Raw genomic sequence first — 15,756 nt, forward strand, 5'->3', positions numbered from 1 at the left:
TTGTTTAAAATGCAATGTTAAATAGGTATCAATTCATAATACAGAAAAACTTCTCTATTAAAATGTACGAACTTTTAATTGCTGCTGCACTGAAGAAAAAAATATGCAACTAATTCAAAAGATGAAATAGCAAAGAGGAAAAATATCCTAATGAGACTGATGTCTATGTTCTGCATTGCAAATATTCATTTTTATACAATGAGTGCATTTTGTTACATTAGCCTATCATTTAACTTAATGTTAAGATTTAAATAGTTTCATTATTAAATTTCAAAATACCTTCACATTTAATAAAAGCAAATTATAAAATTCTTATGACCAATTCAATGAAAGTATTAATTTTCTATACTTAATAGAATTGAACTTCCCTCTTCTTTCTATTGGCATTAAAAGCAGACATCTGTATTATATACACTGCACATAATCTGCTCTAAGAAACATCTGGTCAGTAAGCTAATTTGCACAAAATACATTCACAAATGAAATTCATTTCTACAGAAAAATGTTTGGTGTTTTACATCTTGCCATACAATACCTATACATACTGTACATATTAATGCCCATTATTTAACTTAAAAAGGTGTGTAACAGCAGGCATAAAGTAAAATGTATTTTGATGGTTTACACTGCCCTCTTTAGGCAACGTTAAGATAAAGAAAGAAAAAAAATTAAAAATTTTTTAACTTCATCATTAACTCTCAAAACTTAGTAATAAAACTTAAAAAAAAAAAAAAATACAGCTCCCCGGCCTGGCGCGGTGGCTCACGCCTGTAATCCCAGCACTTTGGGAGGCCGAGGCGGACGGGATCACGAGGTCAGGAGATCGAGACCATCCTGGCTAACACGGTGAAAACCCCATCTCTACTAAAAATATAAAAAAATTAGCCAGGCCTCGTGGCAGGCACCTGTAGTCCCAGCTACTCGGGAGGCTGAGGCAGGAGGATGGCGTGAATCCGGGAGGCGTCACTAGACACAGCTTGCAGGGAGCCGAGATCGCGCCACTGCACTCCAGCCGGGGTGACAGAGTGAGACTCTGTCTCAAAGAAAATAAATAAATAAACAAATAATAATAATAATAAAGCTCCCCAAGCTGATATGAATGTGCAAGTTAACTAATTCCTTTCTAAGGGGGTGTGTCAGAGAGAAGTGCTTATGTCACATTACCCTCAGATTTAATAATTCATTTTATAATTAAATAGAATTAGTTTACAACTTATTTTAGAACAAAAGTATGAAAATTAAAATCATCTAAAATAGCATACTCTGATCTTATTTTAAAAGCAGTGTACTAAAATGTATTATGCAAACAGAATTGCCCCCACCCATAAAAGGCATCCTGTAGAGTATGAAATATTGACAATAAATAAAAATTGTTTTGTCTGTTTGGAGAGAAATTGAAAACCAAAACGTATGAAAAAATTGTTTGAAATAGTAAATAAAATTATACTTTAGAAACTGGAGACTGATTTGTTGAATGTTTTGATTTTAAAAACGATGATGTACCATTTTACTAAATTTCTATCTGTTCATAATTTTTGCTTTACTTTTAGAGCAAGCAAACCACCACACCTCAATCTGTCCTTCTGATCCATAACTAACCTGCCTCTGAAACGTGGAACACTTCTGAGTTCTCGCTAGTAACAGATGGTGTTGGGGACTGTGGGAATCCAGGAGTTATTTCTGAGTCACCTGCCGCCAGGATCCCATCAGCATCTTTTTCATTAGTGTCTGGAAAACTGAAATCTGTGGAAGTCTCATTCTCGTTAAGGCTATCTGAGGTACCTTGCCCTGATCCACTTTCTTCATCACTTGTCAGAACTGCCCATGCTTTAGATTCAGGGCTGAGAGGAAGCAGAGCACTACCAGTCTGAATGTCATTTTCCTCTTTTCCATCATTGTGCTTTTGGGATAGCCCATTTGCTGATGGTGATTTACCAGGACTTCTGTCCACACCAGTTTGACTGTCTGGGGATACACTTGTGACTCTATTATCTTCTTCAGAATTCTCAGATAGTGAATGTGAGACTGGATTATTCTGATCCATAAGACTGTTTTCATGGGTGTCTGAATCATTCATTACCTTTTCCTGTGATTCTCTATAGGATGAGCATGACATACACTTATGTATGGATAAGCCATCACTATCTCTGTCATCATCATCATCATCACCATCATCATCATCAGTGTCACCATCTTCACCACCACCCACTAAATCGGCATCAGATCTGGTACTATGACTCAGTTCAGAAGTTGCCTTAGAAGGAAACAGCAACTTGGTTGTGGTTACAGAACCATCTCTGTTGGGAGAAACAGCTGTAATGGCAACATGCCCATTTCCTATAGGAACAGAATGATCAGTAGATACAAATGTATCAGAAGCAACTGTTGGAATACCAGCAAATACCTTATCAGTAACAGAACTTTTGGTGGAGGTTAAAATTTCATCGGAATGTATAAACTTATTTATTAGTGTATTTAATTGTTCATCAATTGATAAAACAGGTGTAGCAAATTCATGCCTTCCTTTTGGGGGATAGGCCTGCTTAATCTCCAAATTGGCCGTTTGGAACAACTCATCATTACTGTACAAAGAAGGTACCACTTGGTGGGAACTTTCACTTTTAAACAAAATTGGTTCATATTTCTCATTTGCATAAGAAATGGTCAAACCTTGAAGTGAAGCAGAGTGCATATGAGAAGTAGGCGACACATCAAAACCTGGTACAGATGTAGAGTGCAGCACGTTTTCACTTGAAGCAGAATTTGATACAATGAGATGCAATATTGTAGAACTAATTTTATCAACCTTGGGGGTTTCAACCAATATTGGATCACTAGACACAGCTGGAAGAACAGTTTTAAGCAAGGTGTCAACATCAGAAGCCTGAAAGGAAGGTTGTAGCAATACTTCAGTACTAAAAGAAGCTGAGGTCTCATAAAATAAGAGTTGAGTTGAAGGAGATAACATTTCACTAGAAGCAGGGTCAGAGGATGCTGGCTCTGAGTTTGCACTAAGCACAGGTTTAAGCGAAGTATCACCAGATGCTTGAAAGACAGTATGTGTAGGTTGAACTGAAAAGTTATTTTCTGGAACTTGACTAATCTCATGATCAAAAACCTTAGTGGTGGTATGAGCAAGGGACCCTGGAAACATGCCCTTGGTGCTAGAAATGGAAACAGAGGTTTCTTGTAAAGATGCATTCAACTTATTTACATTATCATGCATGTTGGGCATGACTGTGCTTTCAGAAGGGTAAACCATCTCATTGAAAGAAAGAATTTGCCATTCAGTCTCATTTCCATATATTATTTCACTTTTAGAAAGCGCCTTATTATCATCACCAAACACAGATGTTGTATGTGTAAATTCAGCTACGGAAACAGGTGAAGAAATGTTAAGGGCTGTTAGCCCATCTGTGTCAGGTAAAAGAAATTCACTATCAGAAGAGTCTCCAGACCATTCCCCATCACCAGAGAGGGCATGAGTAGGCTGCAGTAATGATGCAGTTGGGGTAATTAACGAAGACTTAGGTATTGGTATATGGCTAGGGCCACTAAATAAGGAACCCTGGTATGTTACACCCACAGAATCATGCACAGGTATTGCAGAACTGTAAGAAACAGTGAAGATGTGTTGGGAGCCCTCGTTATTAGACAAGGCATAAGAAGGTTCAGGCCCTGAAGAACGTGCATGCATCATGGCATCACTGCTGGGTGGTTCAACTTGAGAAAACATAAGCGTTTTATAAAGAACACCAGATTCACTACCAAATTCCAGCGTCTCTGAAGCAGCATGAGTAGTGGTCAGATGTGACAGCACATCAGAATACTGAACAAGGCTGGGTTCTAATAGCAAATCACCCCCAGCCACTGGCAGAGAAGCATGCAAGGGCACCTTATCACTCTCGGTAGCTGAAGTAACTTGTGGAAGGATTTGAGAAACTGTATGCAGATGGCGAAACAATTCACTACTGAAGGAAGCAGAGGAAAATGGAAGCAAAGGTGCACCATCATAGGAAGACAGGATGGATTCAAATGACACATCGACACTGGGAAATACAGGCGTAGCATGCAAGGCCGAATCACTACTTGAAGCAGCAGGGGTAGTGTTGAGGATCTGATTGTCAAGCAACAAAGGGGTGACTAGAGGAAAGACTTCACTACTGTAGGAAGGTTGAAGAGGTGTCTCACCATTGTATACCGGTTGGGTTGTCTGCGAGTGTACCACATTGACCGTGGAGACCAAATCTTGTTGTCTGGAGGATGGGGTAAAAGCATGAGGTGTTACCTCAGTTGGGAAGTAGGCAAAGGTAGAATAATGTGGCATTTCCAGATCTGTAACTGAGGGACCCTGTGACATCACCGGGCCTGCAGAAAAGGACTTGGTTGTCTTCTCAGATTCATCAACACGTATCTCAGTGTAATTAGTCTGGAGAAAGCTCTCTCTGCCTGATCCAACATCGGGCTGTGCTGTTACATCTGTAAAGCTAGGAAACCACACATTTCCCTCCACAGAAGGATCCTTTAGTGATTCTTCTGAACCTGATGAAGTTGAATCTTCAGAAGCATTTCTAGCAGATTCTGGTATAAGGACATCGTATGTGATTGTCTCTGGGTTTTCAGAGGAAAATATATACCCTTGGGATATGTTCTCAGAGATGAATGGGATAGCAGAAGTTGCGGGACTGGAGCCTGAAGAATCTTCAGCTCCAGTATCAAGCTTGAAACTGGTCAATAAACTCTCCTCCTCATATTCTGTTATAGAAACTGTATTTAAGGATTCTACAGTCCCCGACAAGTTCATATGTGGAGATCTAAGAACAGTTTTAGAGCCATTATTTAAAGAGGCTGAAGTACCTTCCACAGTGTGAGGTGGCAGTTCAGTCACAGTCTGAGAAGTCAAGGATATATCTTTTTCTGTGGCTAATTTAGTGACTGATTGGGAAGTGGAATTTAAAGATGTGTTGGGAACATCACCCTTTCCAGAGAATTCACTTCCTCTTGTTGGGGATCGGTTAGTCTTGGCTTCATTATATTTCGTCCTTATGCGATTGTAGTGTGTTGTGGTAGAAATCTGGGGTTCCTTTTTCCTGATCTGATTTGTGGCACTGTCTCTACCAGGATTCACAATAGTGTCTTCTTCAACGTCTTTTCCCTCTTCCTCCTCCTTTGAAAAGCAAACAAGATTTAATGAGTCATAAGGAAATAAGAGAAAAAATCTTCATAATATCTTATACTGCCAATCATCACTTGTGATACCTTGGGAACTTCTTATCCTCATAAAACACCATTCTGTACAATGCATGCTTCTAACCTACAACCTTTATCATCCACTCTCCAGGGAAATAATTAAATGTAATGAAAACACCTAATTTATGGCTGCCTTTATTTTAATGCTATGGAAAGAAGTGGTTAAACGAATAGATACCACATATTTAAAAGGAAGACACACTGTAGTTATATATTGACAGTGTTATTTAACATGGTATTTATTTTGTTGTTTTTATATTTCTTTATTCATCAGGCATCAAGGTAAATAGCCATTAGCTTACTGTAATAAGAATTGGTGATGAAACTATTTCAAAGACCAAAATAGTTGAACATTCAGAATACTTGATAATATATTTTTAGAACAAATCATAATTTTAAGGTCGTAATAAACGGAAGATTTAGAACTAAAAGAGGTGTTTGGTTTTATTTTCCTTTTTTAAAAAAATATTTTCCACTTAAGACTTAGGCAGATATGTCAAAGGCAACTTGTCAAAATATGATTCTACTCCTAGTATTTTAATTTTGTGTTTCCCTTAGACTCACCAATCAGGAGGCTGAATCTTCTATGCAATGACCAGGGGGAGACTTCTAGTCTTCTGACTAGAAGTCAACCGAGACCTATGCTTTGTCTCTCTCTCTCTCTCTCTCTCTCTCTCTCTCTCTCTCTCTCTCTCTGTGTGTGTGTGTGTGTATACATATATACACACACACACACACACACACACAAAAACTGGGCATATTATATCTAACTATATACCTATATACTTAGAAATCTCAATTGTCAAAGCTATCAATATTTTTTTTTAAGTTTATGTGGGACATGATTTTGTCAGTATCCTTGTACCAACAACTTGTTAGAATTGTCATTTATTTGATCATCTGTTAGATATTTTAAGGCCATGCTACTTAAAAGAAGAAAAAAATTGCTGAGTACAGCTATTGAGAACTTGACCAATACCAGAAGAAGGAATCTGAATCTTAAGCCACGTGTGCTCATAAGCATGAGTCATACACAGGGAAATCTGCACTGTATGAAACACACGATTCCAAGCTTAATGGTGGCCTCATTATTTATGGTTTAATTATTTGGTTGGTTGTATTTTCTGAAGCATATGTGACAACTCTAAGAAGTTAGTGCACTTGATCTGAATTATATTGCATGCTAAAAATGGCTACTCTCTCAAATTCCCTTGACAAATTTCCTTACAAGTAGTCAGTATTCTTCAAGAAGTTTTACATTCTGTGTGATACCTTGTTCACCAGGACCACCTGAGAGATTTTGCCAAATAATTTCCTAAATAAAATATTCCCATAATCTACAAACCTAAAAACTTCATGCAAAAGGAAATAAGAATAATTTGCCTTGACTTGCTTTTAGGGAAAATTGGTTGGTGCCAATTATCTCTTCTTTCCTTAGAAGTCCTCATAAATATTTGTTTTATAATTTGATCCAGAGTTTTGCTGAGGATCAATATTAAGCTTGGCAGTGTGGAGTTTCTAAACTCTTCCTTGCTTTTGCAAACCTAAATATTTGCCTAGTTTTCTGGTATCACTCCACACTCTTTCCCTCTACCAAAACTCTGTTCAAACCTTCATTTTCCTGTCCTTTCCTCCCATTCTCAGCAGATGGCCTTCCTGTTTACAGGGAAAAGAAGCCATTAGTCAAAAACACACTTCTTCCTAACATTAAAAACAAGTTCCCCTTGCCCCTCCTGTCCTGTTAGAACTAAAGAGTTGTTTTCCTTCCTTTCTAAAGCTAATTCCCACTTCTGTGGTTTAGATCTATTCCCTATCATGAACCTCGGAATTGAACGTAATTGAGTAGTTCAGCCTATTTTGTGTTTCCAATTTGTTTTCTCAAATTCTCAAACAGATCGTTATCATCAGCTTAAATCAACTCCGATCTCTCTTATTTAAAGGGAACACAAAGGAAAACCTCTAATTCACCTTCTAGTTATCATTCCACTTCTCATCTCTCCTTCACAGCAAAAGTTCCCCAAAGATATGTCATCTGTTTTCTCTATATGATCTAACAATGTCTCTTGACTTCCACCATACTATTACATTTCTTTCTCTTTGCTTACATTTCCACATAAACATACTTTATCATATCCTCCTATAAGCAATGTAAATTTTCATAAAATTTTTATTATAATATAATGCTACACATCTCTTCTTGTTACATATTTGGGAAAAAAACTATACACACATCAGATACATACGCATTCTATAAACTTTATGAGGTTCAGAACCTCTCAGAACCTGGTGAAGGTGATTAGACCTTCATTAATCCTATCCTACCATATCTTGTTGATCTCTAAAAGGTCACATTGGCTGTGTCAACATTTTAAGAACAACATATCATTCATGCCCTATGATTACTTTATTCATATCTGACTACAAATATTTTAACAAATACTCTTTCCTACAATTTCTTTATGGAATTATTGTGACTCTTTCTTCCACTGTAGTTTCAATCTGTGTCATATGTTATCCTTCACAACTTCATTTAAAAAATTTAGTGTGAATCCATGATCATGCTACAGATACTTTGTCTTGGAAAGTCATACATTTCCATTTGGAGAGGATCTAAGAAATATCCTTCAAACTCTTTTTTTTCTATATTCAGGGATTGAAAGTCATTATGAATACATTCCATGCATTTTCCAGCCTGTCATTCATTCCTGCATGAAGCAAAGGAAGTGAATAGTGGATTGGTTAAGCAGTGTTTTCATCCCATTTCATAATCATGCTCCAGGAAGACACATTATGACACAGGTCTCTTTCGATTTGACAATATATTATTAATACAACAGTTAATTTCAATAGCAAAAACTACCACCAATTTGCCAAGCCAAGCTTACCAATCACTGCTCCTGTATTCTTTATTTTAAATCCCTATCTGTGTATTGGTAGCTGGATCCCTCCCCCTTGGCAGTGCCAAGGATTCTTCCAGCTCAAAGAATTAGAGCGGCTGTTTCTTTGGGCCCTACTACCATGGGTAAAGCCCCACAAACCAAATAAGCCTAATGTCATAAGAATTCTTTCTTGGCCGGGCGCGGTGGCTCAAGCCTGTAATCCCAGCACTTTGGGAGGCCGAGATGGGCGGATCACGAGGTCAGGAGATCGAAACCATCCTGGCTAACACGGTGAAACCTCGTCTCTACTAAAAATACAAAAACCTAGCCGGGCGAGGTGGCGGGCGCCTGTAGTCCCAGCTACTCCGGAGGCTGAGGCAGGAGAATGGCATAAACCCGGGAGGCGGAGCTTGCAGTGAGCTGAGATCCGGCCACTTTACTCCAGCCCGGGCAACAGAGCAAGACTCCGTCTCAAAAAAAAAAAAAAAAAGAATTCTTTCTCTTCCTCATTTTCTTCTAGATCTTAGCCTTCTATCAACAAGTAATGACATTGATTTCCAATTCTACTCTGTCTTCTCAGGTGACTCCTTTCTCAGTGTATTGTATATTCTCATTTTGCTTTCCACAGCCTCTCTCCACCTGTCTCCATTCTGTTCTAGGTGGGTGGCCAGAGAATGTGGGTATTCCCTGGGAGGTTCCTTACCTAACTGGTCACCACAGGATGACACTGTCCCATTATAGAGACCACAGCACCTGCTGTGACATTCTCTCTGCATCTTCTCCTTGCCTTCTTGCCTTTCAGGTTTAGATGTAACAACAAGTCTCTCATATCATTAATCCCAAATGTACAATGTACAATGTTTATTTGCATTAAGACTTCCCACACCTATGAATCATCCTTTTTGATTAAATTAACCTCCATGACTCCACTTGAGTGTGGCATCTGTTTCCTATTGGGACCTGGGCTGATGCACTGAGGTTTTTTTTCCCTCCTATCTAGGAACTTTTCTCTGACTACAACAAGTCAGCCTGCTCACACATCTTCACATTCTTCTCTAACAGGAAGATCTGCTTGTGTTTGTCATATATGCAAATGGCGAGACCAGAGGCCCCATGACAGGCATAGCTTTAGGGACCTCTATTGTAGAGTGTATGACAAAAATAAAGATATACCTACATTATGTAAGTGGAATAAGCCAGGAACAGAAAGATAAATACTGTGTGTACTCACTCCTATGTGGAAGCTAAAAAAGTTGATTTCATAGAAGTAGAGTGTAGAATAATGGTTATTAGAAGCTGAGAAATGTAGTGGGGAGGGGGCGACAGGAAGAGATTGGTTAAAGGGTACAAAATTACAGCTAGATAGGAAGAATAAGTTCTAGTGTTCGATAGCACTGTAGGATGACTATAGTTAGCAATAATATATATTTTCAGATAGGTAGAAAAAAGGATCTCAGATGTTTCCAAAACAGAAAAATGGTAAATGTTTGAGATAAAGGATATGCAAACTACCCTGATTTGATCACTATACACCTCATAAATACGTAGAAGCATATGTTCATTAAAAAATGGGAAATACTTAAACATTTATATAAAGTCACATGTGTAGCCTATTCACACAGCTACATATACTAAATACAATCTTATAGTTTTATGTAGAAATTTACTAGTAATTAACATTGGAAGATTTTAAATAACTTTTGTAGGCTTATGGTAAAAGTTGCTTTAGTGTTAATGGCAATAGAGAAGAAAAATAACTAAACATGGATCTTGTAACTAAAGTAACTAAGCATGGATCATGAATCACGGTAACGGGAATTACTATGAAAAATAATTGATGGCCGGGCGCGGTGGCTCAAGCCTGTAAACCCAGCACTTTGGGAGGCCGAGACAGGCGGATCATGAGGTCAGCAGATCAAGACCATCCTGGCTAACACGGTGAAACCCCGTCTCTACTAAAAAATACAAAAAAAAAAAAACTAGCCGGGCGAGATGGCGGGCACCTGTAGTCCCAGCTACTCGGGAGGCTGAGGCAGGAGAATGGCGTGAACCCGGGAGTTAGAGCTTGCAGTGAGCTGAGGTCCGGCCACTGCACTCCAGCCCAGGCGACAGAGCGAGACTCCACCTCAAAAAAAAAAAAAAAAAAAAAAAAGAAAAAGAAAAATAATTGATCATTCTTTGGTCCTTTCTAAAAAATTTGTGATGTGTAATACATATTATGTGAGATGGAACTTAAACAGAATATCATTTACTACATGGCACCAAATACTGAAAAAAGGGCTTACATCAGTGTGTCAGACCAATTATTTGAATTAACAACTCAGCATAAATATAATATCTTTTTTCTTTTATGACTTAATTCTGTTGATCACTTGTAGGTGTGTGTATGTGTGTGTGTATATATATATATATATGGAGATATATATATATACACATATATATGATGTATATATGCATGTGAACATGTATGTACACATAAAAATAAAGATATTCTTAGCTGAAATCTATAAACTACTGTAAAAAGGTAGACTGGTCATTTTGGTAAAATAGTCCATTGTAAGAGAGACTAGCCATAAAATACATAAAATATCAAGATAGTTTTTACCTATGAAAGACCTAATTGTTATTTATTGCTGGATAACAGCACTAGTTATCACACTTTTATCAGCTCCTACACAATCTATACACATGTACACATTCATACTATCATCAACAATAGCACCTGAACTGAATACATAATTTCAGTTATGATGAAAAGCACATTAGGGCATATGATGAAATATAAAATATATTAAACAATCATTTCCTCTCTATTTAAAAAAATAAAATAATGTTAAAATTTATAGTCTCAAATATCTGTAAATTTTATCTATAAATAGTATAGACTACTCGTAGTATAAGTGTCTGTTGTCAGCACAATGTCCTTCGAGTAAATGAATATTTATCAAGTTAAATAATAAACAATTTAAATGGGCAATAAAACATATATAGTTTATATTTTGGGCCATATTTATCGTTGATCTATCAACATTGGTTATTTATATATAAACTGTAGCAATATTAAGAACTGGTTAAATATAATTTTAGTTCTTCAGAAAAATTTTGACACTAAAAAAAATTCCAGTTTATAGCTGTAGTGCATAGCTATAACTATTTTTAAAGTTCATTGTTTTTTTCTTCATCACCATTTATATTTCCTGTTTTTTAGTACTATAAAAATCAAAACATCTTTCAACTTCTTCATAAGAGAATCATGTATATCAATTATGTGACTATCTATATATAAAGCTTAGCAACTAACCCCACAATTAATCATAAAACACAACTTTTATTCATGTGGCAATACCTAACACCTAAGCAACAATTCAAAATAGACCGTTGAATATTAAAACATTTGAATATAAAAATGGCTATGATACCTTGATTATTTCTTCAGTTCCAATTAATTCAGGAAAAAGATCAAGTTCTACAAAATTAAAAACAAAATTATTAAAGTTTTTATTCAACTATTTCAGCCTTTGTGGATTTACCTTTTGGTGAAAGAAAAAATTAAAAAGAACCAAAAAGTTAATGTCAGCTTTGAAAATATAGACTTTCTCACAATAAAAATTCCAAATTTTAGTTTTCAACATTACTGAACACTACAACACAACACTACATGAGCTTATATGTAACTCTACCCAAATCTTGATCTCTACCTCCCACTCCACTCCCTTCCCCATTCCCCACTCCCCCAAGTCTGACTGAAGCTAAGAACGGAGAGGAGGTCAGTGAAACCGATAAAACTGAGTGTAAAGAAATGCAAATAATTTTTCATCAGTGCAGAGTTACTTTCATCCTGAGCAGGGCTGATAAAAGCATGGCTGGAGAAATGCCAGGGATTTTCTGGAGAATTGGTGGAATTTATTTTCTTATTCAGCTACCTCTTCCTTAAGTTTCTATTTTGACTGAGGAATAAATAATTATCTTTACTCCTCAAATCTGGCCTCATACCTATTTCTATACAGTGTGCTGCAACAGGTAAAATGAAGAGTGTTTTCCAGCAGGTTCCAGAAGAAGAAGAAGAACTAACAGAGTGAATCTTGTGCATTCTCCCCAGGGAAACTCAGCTAATGCTGTTTACTTAAAGAATCTGATGACCAGGATCATTCAAGTCTGTTTGTCCCAACAAATCAGAATCAACACATGAATATCTCAGTGCTAAAACAGGACCTGTCAGAGAATGTCAGGGAAGACTAAGCTGATTCTTTCTTTTCCTAAGAAGGAATCTAGCCACTCTACCACATTACTACTGAGGGGCCAGAGGAGAATTTTTCTTTAGTCTTGGTCTGAGCTGCCTGGGTCATTAAGAAGATGGTAGACAAAGTAACTGTGAGGTTTGAGCATTATTATAATGATGTTCTTCAAACTCCCATGGCTTTATGGAATCTCAGGCTATCGCCACAATTTATGCTCTGCACTATCCTAATGCTGTTTATGTTCTATGTTTTATGTCCTCAAAGGAAATGTATACTTTATAGAAATTTCAAGGTATAACTGAACCAACATTAAATGTTTATCATACCCAGGTTTGTTTTCCAACACAAAGTTTCTTGAGTTTATTTTTATCAAGACTCCTGGGTAATAATATATTGAAAACTGTAAAATGAGAATTCACGTAAAATCTGTTAAGCATGCCTAGCTCCCAAGAAGATTCAGATAAAGTTAACACTTTTGACAACTTAGCTGTTTCAAAATTACTTAACATAAACAACTTCCTGTAATTTACAAAGGAAAGTACTCACTAGAAACAATCACAATCTTATTTTTAATTATCACTTTTTTTCTTGTTAAAACTAACCATGAAGGACTTTGGAAATTTTATTTTGATCATTAGTGGTCTCCTTCTATTTTTCTTCCTGTGAAATCCTTACTTAACCATCTGCTCTTCATGCTCTTTATTTTTTGTGTTTCTAAAATAAAGTGATTTCAATCATCTCAAACCCTTGTGTTTTTGTAATTGTTATGCAAATTAATGCATGTGAATTTAAAAATGAGATACAACTAAACTGTGACAGACAAATGACCTTCCATATGATTTTCTAAAAGCTATGACTAAAGAAGTTCATGCATGTAAAAAATCTTCAAATTAAGCCCATTAGACAATATCTAGTTTTACTAAAAATAATTTGAAGTGTAGCCACACTTTTTCATAGACTTCTGAAATATTTAATGCTCATAATGGCAAATCATAATCAAATACTTGTTAGTGGTACACATACTGTAAGTTTTTCCGCTGTTAAGAGGCTATGGAAAAAATATATCAACTATTTTCCATTTGTTTCAATATGCTTAAGAAGGTGTTTAAAATTTTTTTTAAATGGTCTAACTCCACCTAACTTCATACTTTTAATGGGCAAATATAATTTTCTTATTTAATCGTAATAAGGGTTGAGGAAGGGTATGTATAACTATCACATGGAGGATTTATTTCCTTTTTTCTTCAATATTTTTAGTGTGTATTGCATTCAACTTATTTTTATCATTTTACCAGAGCATCAGCTAACTATAGGGATTATGGTTTCCTTTCAGTAAATTACAATACAGGGTTTTAATCCAATCACATCCCCTACCGAATATTAATGACATACTATAATTGGATTGCTGCTTACTCTAATAAAACCAATACTTTCTCTTTGGGCCTCCTTAGCTCTGGGGCAACTTGTGTGATCCTAGGCAGGTCTCTGAGCCTCCCTTCATTCCTTGGCACTCTTATGAGTGAGCACCCCCACATGTTGGCACATTCATACTGCTGCGTATAAACCCACCTTGAAGGCTCTTTATTCTGGTTTCCAACTGGACTGAGATCATTTGAACTGACTGAAATTCCCAGGAACACTTCAATACCTCTATTTCTTAGAATCCAGAGGTCTTTTGCTGAGTCTCCCCAGAACAATTTTGAAATAAAATAATTTTGAAAGATTGTTTCCATCTTCCTAAAGATTTTGAAGCCATAATTCTGGATCTGTTAATTCAACACCCTGAACTCAAAGTTTAGCTCTGCTGATGGGCGCAAGCTCTCATACTGGGTACCCCTAAACCTGCTGCTTTCTCACAAGTAATAACTGATATTTTAGTAACCACTGGTTGGAGTCGGGCACTACTGATATATTAAATAGTTCAAAAATTATACTGATTTATAGAATCCTCTCTCTTCATCAAAATAGACTCCAGAAAGGATATAAAAAGTCTGATAGTGAAGAACTAGCAGTATTTTTGTTTTGAGTGAACACTTAAATTCACATTTTTGTAATAACTGAACAAAAACTGTTGACTCATTCTGGTTTTGTTTTGGGACACAAGTAATGTTAGATTAAAAAAGCACATTAGGAACACATTAATTTTTTATAACACAAAAAAAGCAACACTGACGTAGGTGAGCAAGCAAGGCTTATTTAATTGTTTGAAGATAAGCCAAGTTTCACAGTGCACAAAATAAAAGCAGTGTAGACCGCAACTGCTTCAAGCTGTAATTCTGCATATAATAATGTAATAACACTAATAGCAAGGATGGTACAGGTAGAGTAAGGAAGATGCATGGTGACTTAACAAATTGTTATACAACTGAAACCACACAGTAACAAGAAAACTGTTGATTTAATTCATCATGTATTTAAGTCTAACACATATAATTATCAAGGCCCTAAAACATGTACTTAAATAATCCCTCCATAACTGTATGTTAATTAGCTCTATCTTATATGAGATATAAACATAATTAACTTAGCAACAATAAGATAAATATATTTATGAAATTATTTATTCATAAATATAATTCTCTAAGAAGTCTTTTAAAAGAATACACATTTCTTTTTAACATTAAAAAGGCTCCTTGACAAATTTAAATTAATTTCTGAATGCACTTACACATTTTTTTTAATGGCAATTTGAAATAATACTTAACGTGCACTAGTTTATGGTGATACTTTTGTACACAAGTGTAATTAAAAGGTACAAAGAACAATGTAAGCAAATTGTTAATTTAAATGCACAGTTTTATCAAATTTAGGAAGTTAAAGGCACTATTTGGAAGACTGAGTTTTTCTTCAGGGAAACTGATCAAAATATTTGAAATCTAGCCGGGCACGGTGGCTCACGCCTGTAATCCCAGCACTTTGGGAGGCTGAGGCAGGTGGATCACGAGGTCAGGAGTTCGAGACCAGCCTGGCCCACATGGTGAAACCCTGTCTCTACTAAAAATACAAAAATTAGCCAGGCATGGTGGTGAGTGCCTGTAATCTCAGCTACTCAGAAGGCTGAGGCAGGAGAATCATTTGAACCTGGGAGGTGGAGGCTGCAGTGAGCCAAGATTGCACCACTGCACTCCCGCCTGGCTGACAGAGCAAGACTCCACCTCAAAAAAAAAAAAAAAAAAAAAGATAAAAAGACAAAAAAAACAAAAATATATATATATATTTGAAATCTATCAAAGAATGACAGCAGTTATAAACTACCGTCTTCATTTTTTTTAACAAAAGCAATAAACAATACAATATTTAGTAAACAGTTTATCCTAAATAATAACAGAATAATTAAATAGGCTACATTACAGTTACCAAGCTAATAAAAACAGCACGATTAACAGAAA

General features: G+C 36.2%; 1 protein-coding gene across 2 annotated transcripts in view; it reads right to left on the bottom strand.

The window, feature by feature from the left end:
- PTPRZ1 (protein tyrosine phosphatase receptor type Z1) overlaps positions 1–15,756 on the bottom strand; it is a 201,599-nt gene that overhangs the window by 47,976 nt on the left and 137,867 nt on the right. For both annotated transcript variants that reach the window (XM_030933226.1, XM_010356803.2), the window contains exons 11-12: positions 11,549–11,595; positions 1,600–5,167 (exon numbers count right to left, since the gene is read on the bottom strand). In XM_030933226.1, coding sequence (XP_030789086.1) covers positions 1,600–5,167; positions 11,549–11,595 — 3,615 coding nt within the window. The remainder of the gene's footprint in view (positions 1–1,599; positions 5,168–11,548; positions 11,596–15,756) is intronic.

Source organism: Rhinopithecus roxellana, chromosome 6, assembly GCF_007565055.1.
Source record: "Rhinopithecus roxellana isolate Shanxi Qingling chromosome 6, ASM756505v1, whole genome shotgun sequence".
Lineage (NCBI taxonomy): Eukaryota > Metazoa > Chordata > Mammalia > Primates > Cercopithecidae > Rhinopithecus > Rhinopithecus roxellana.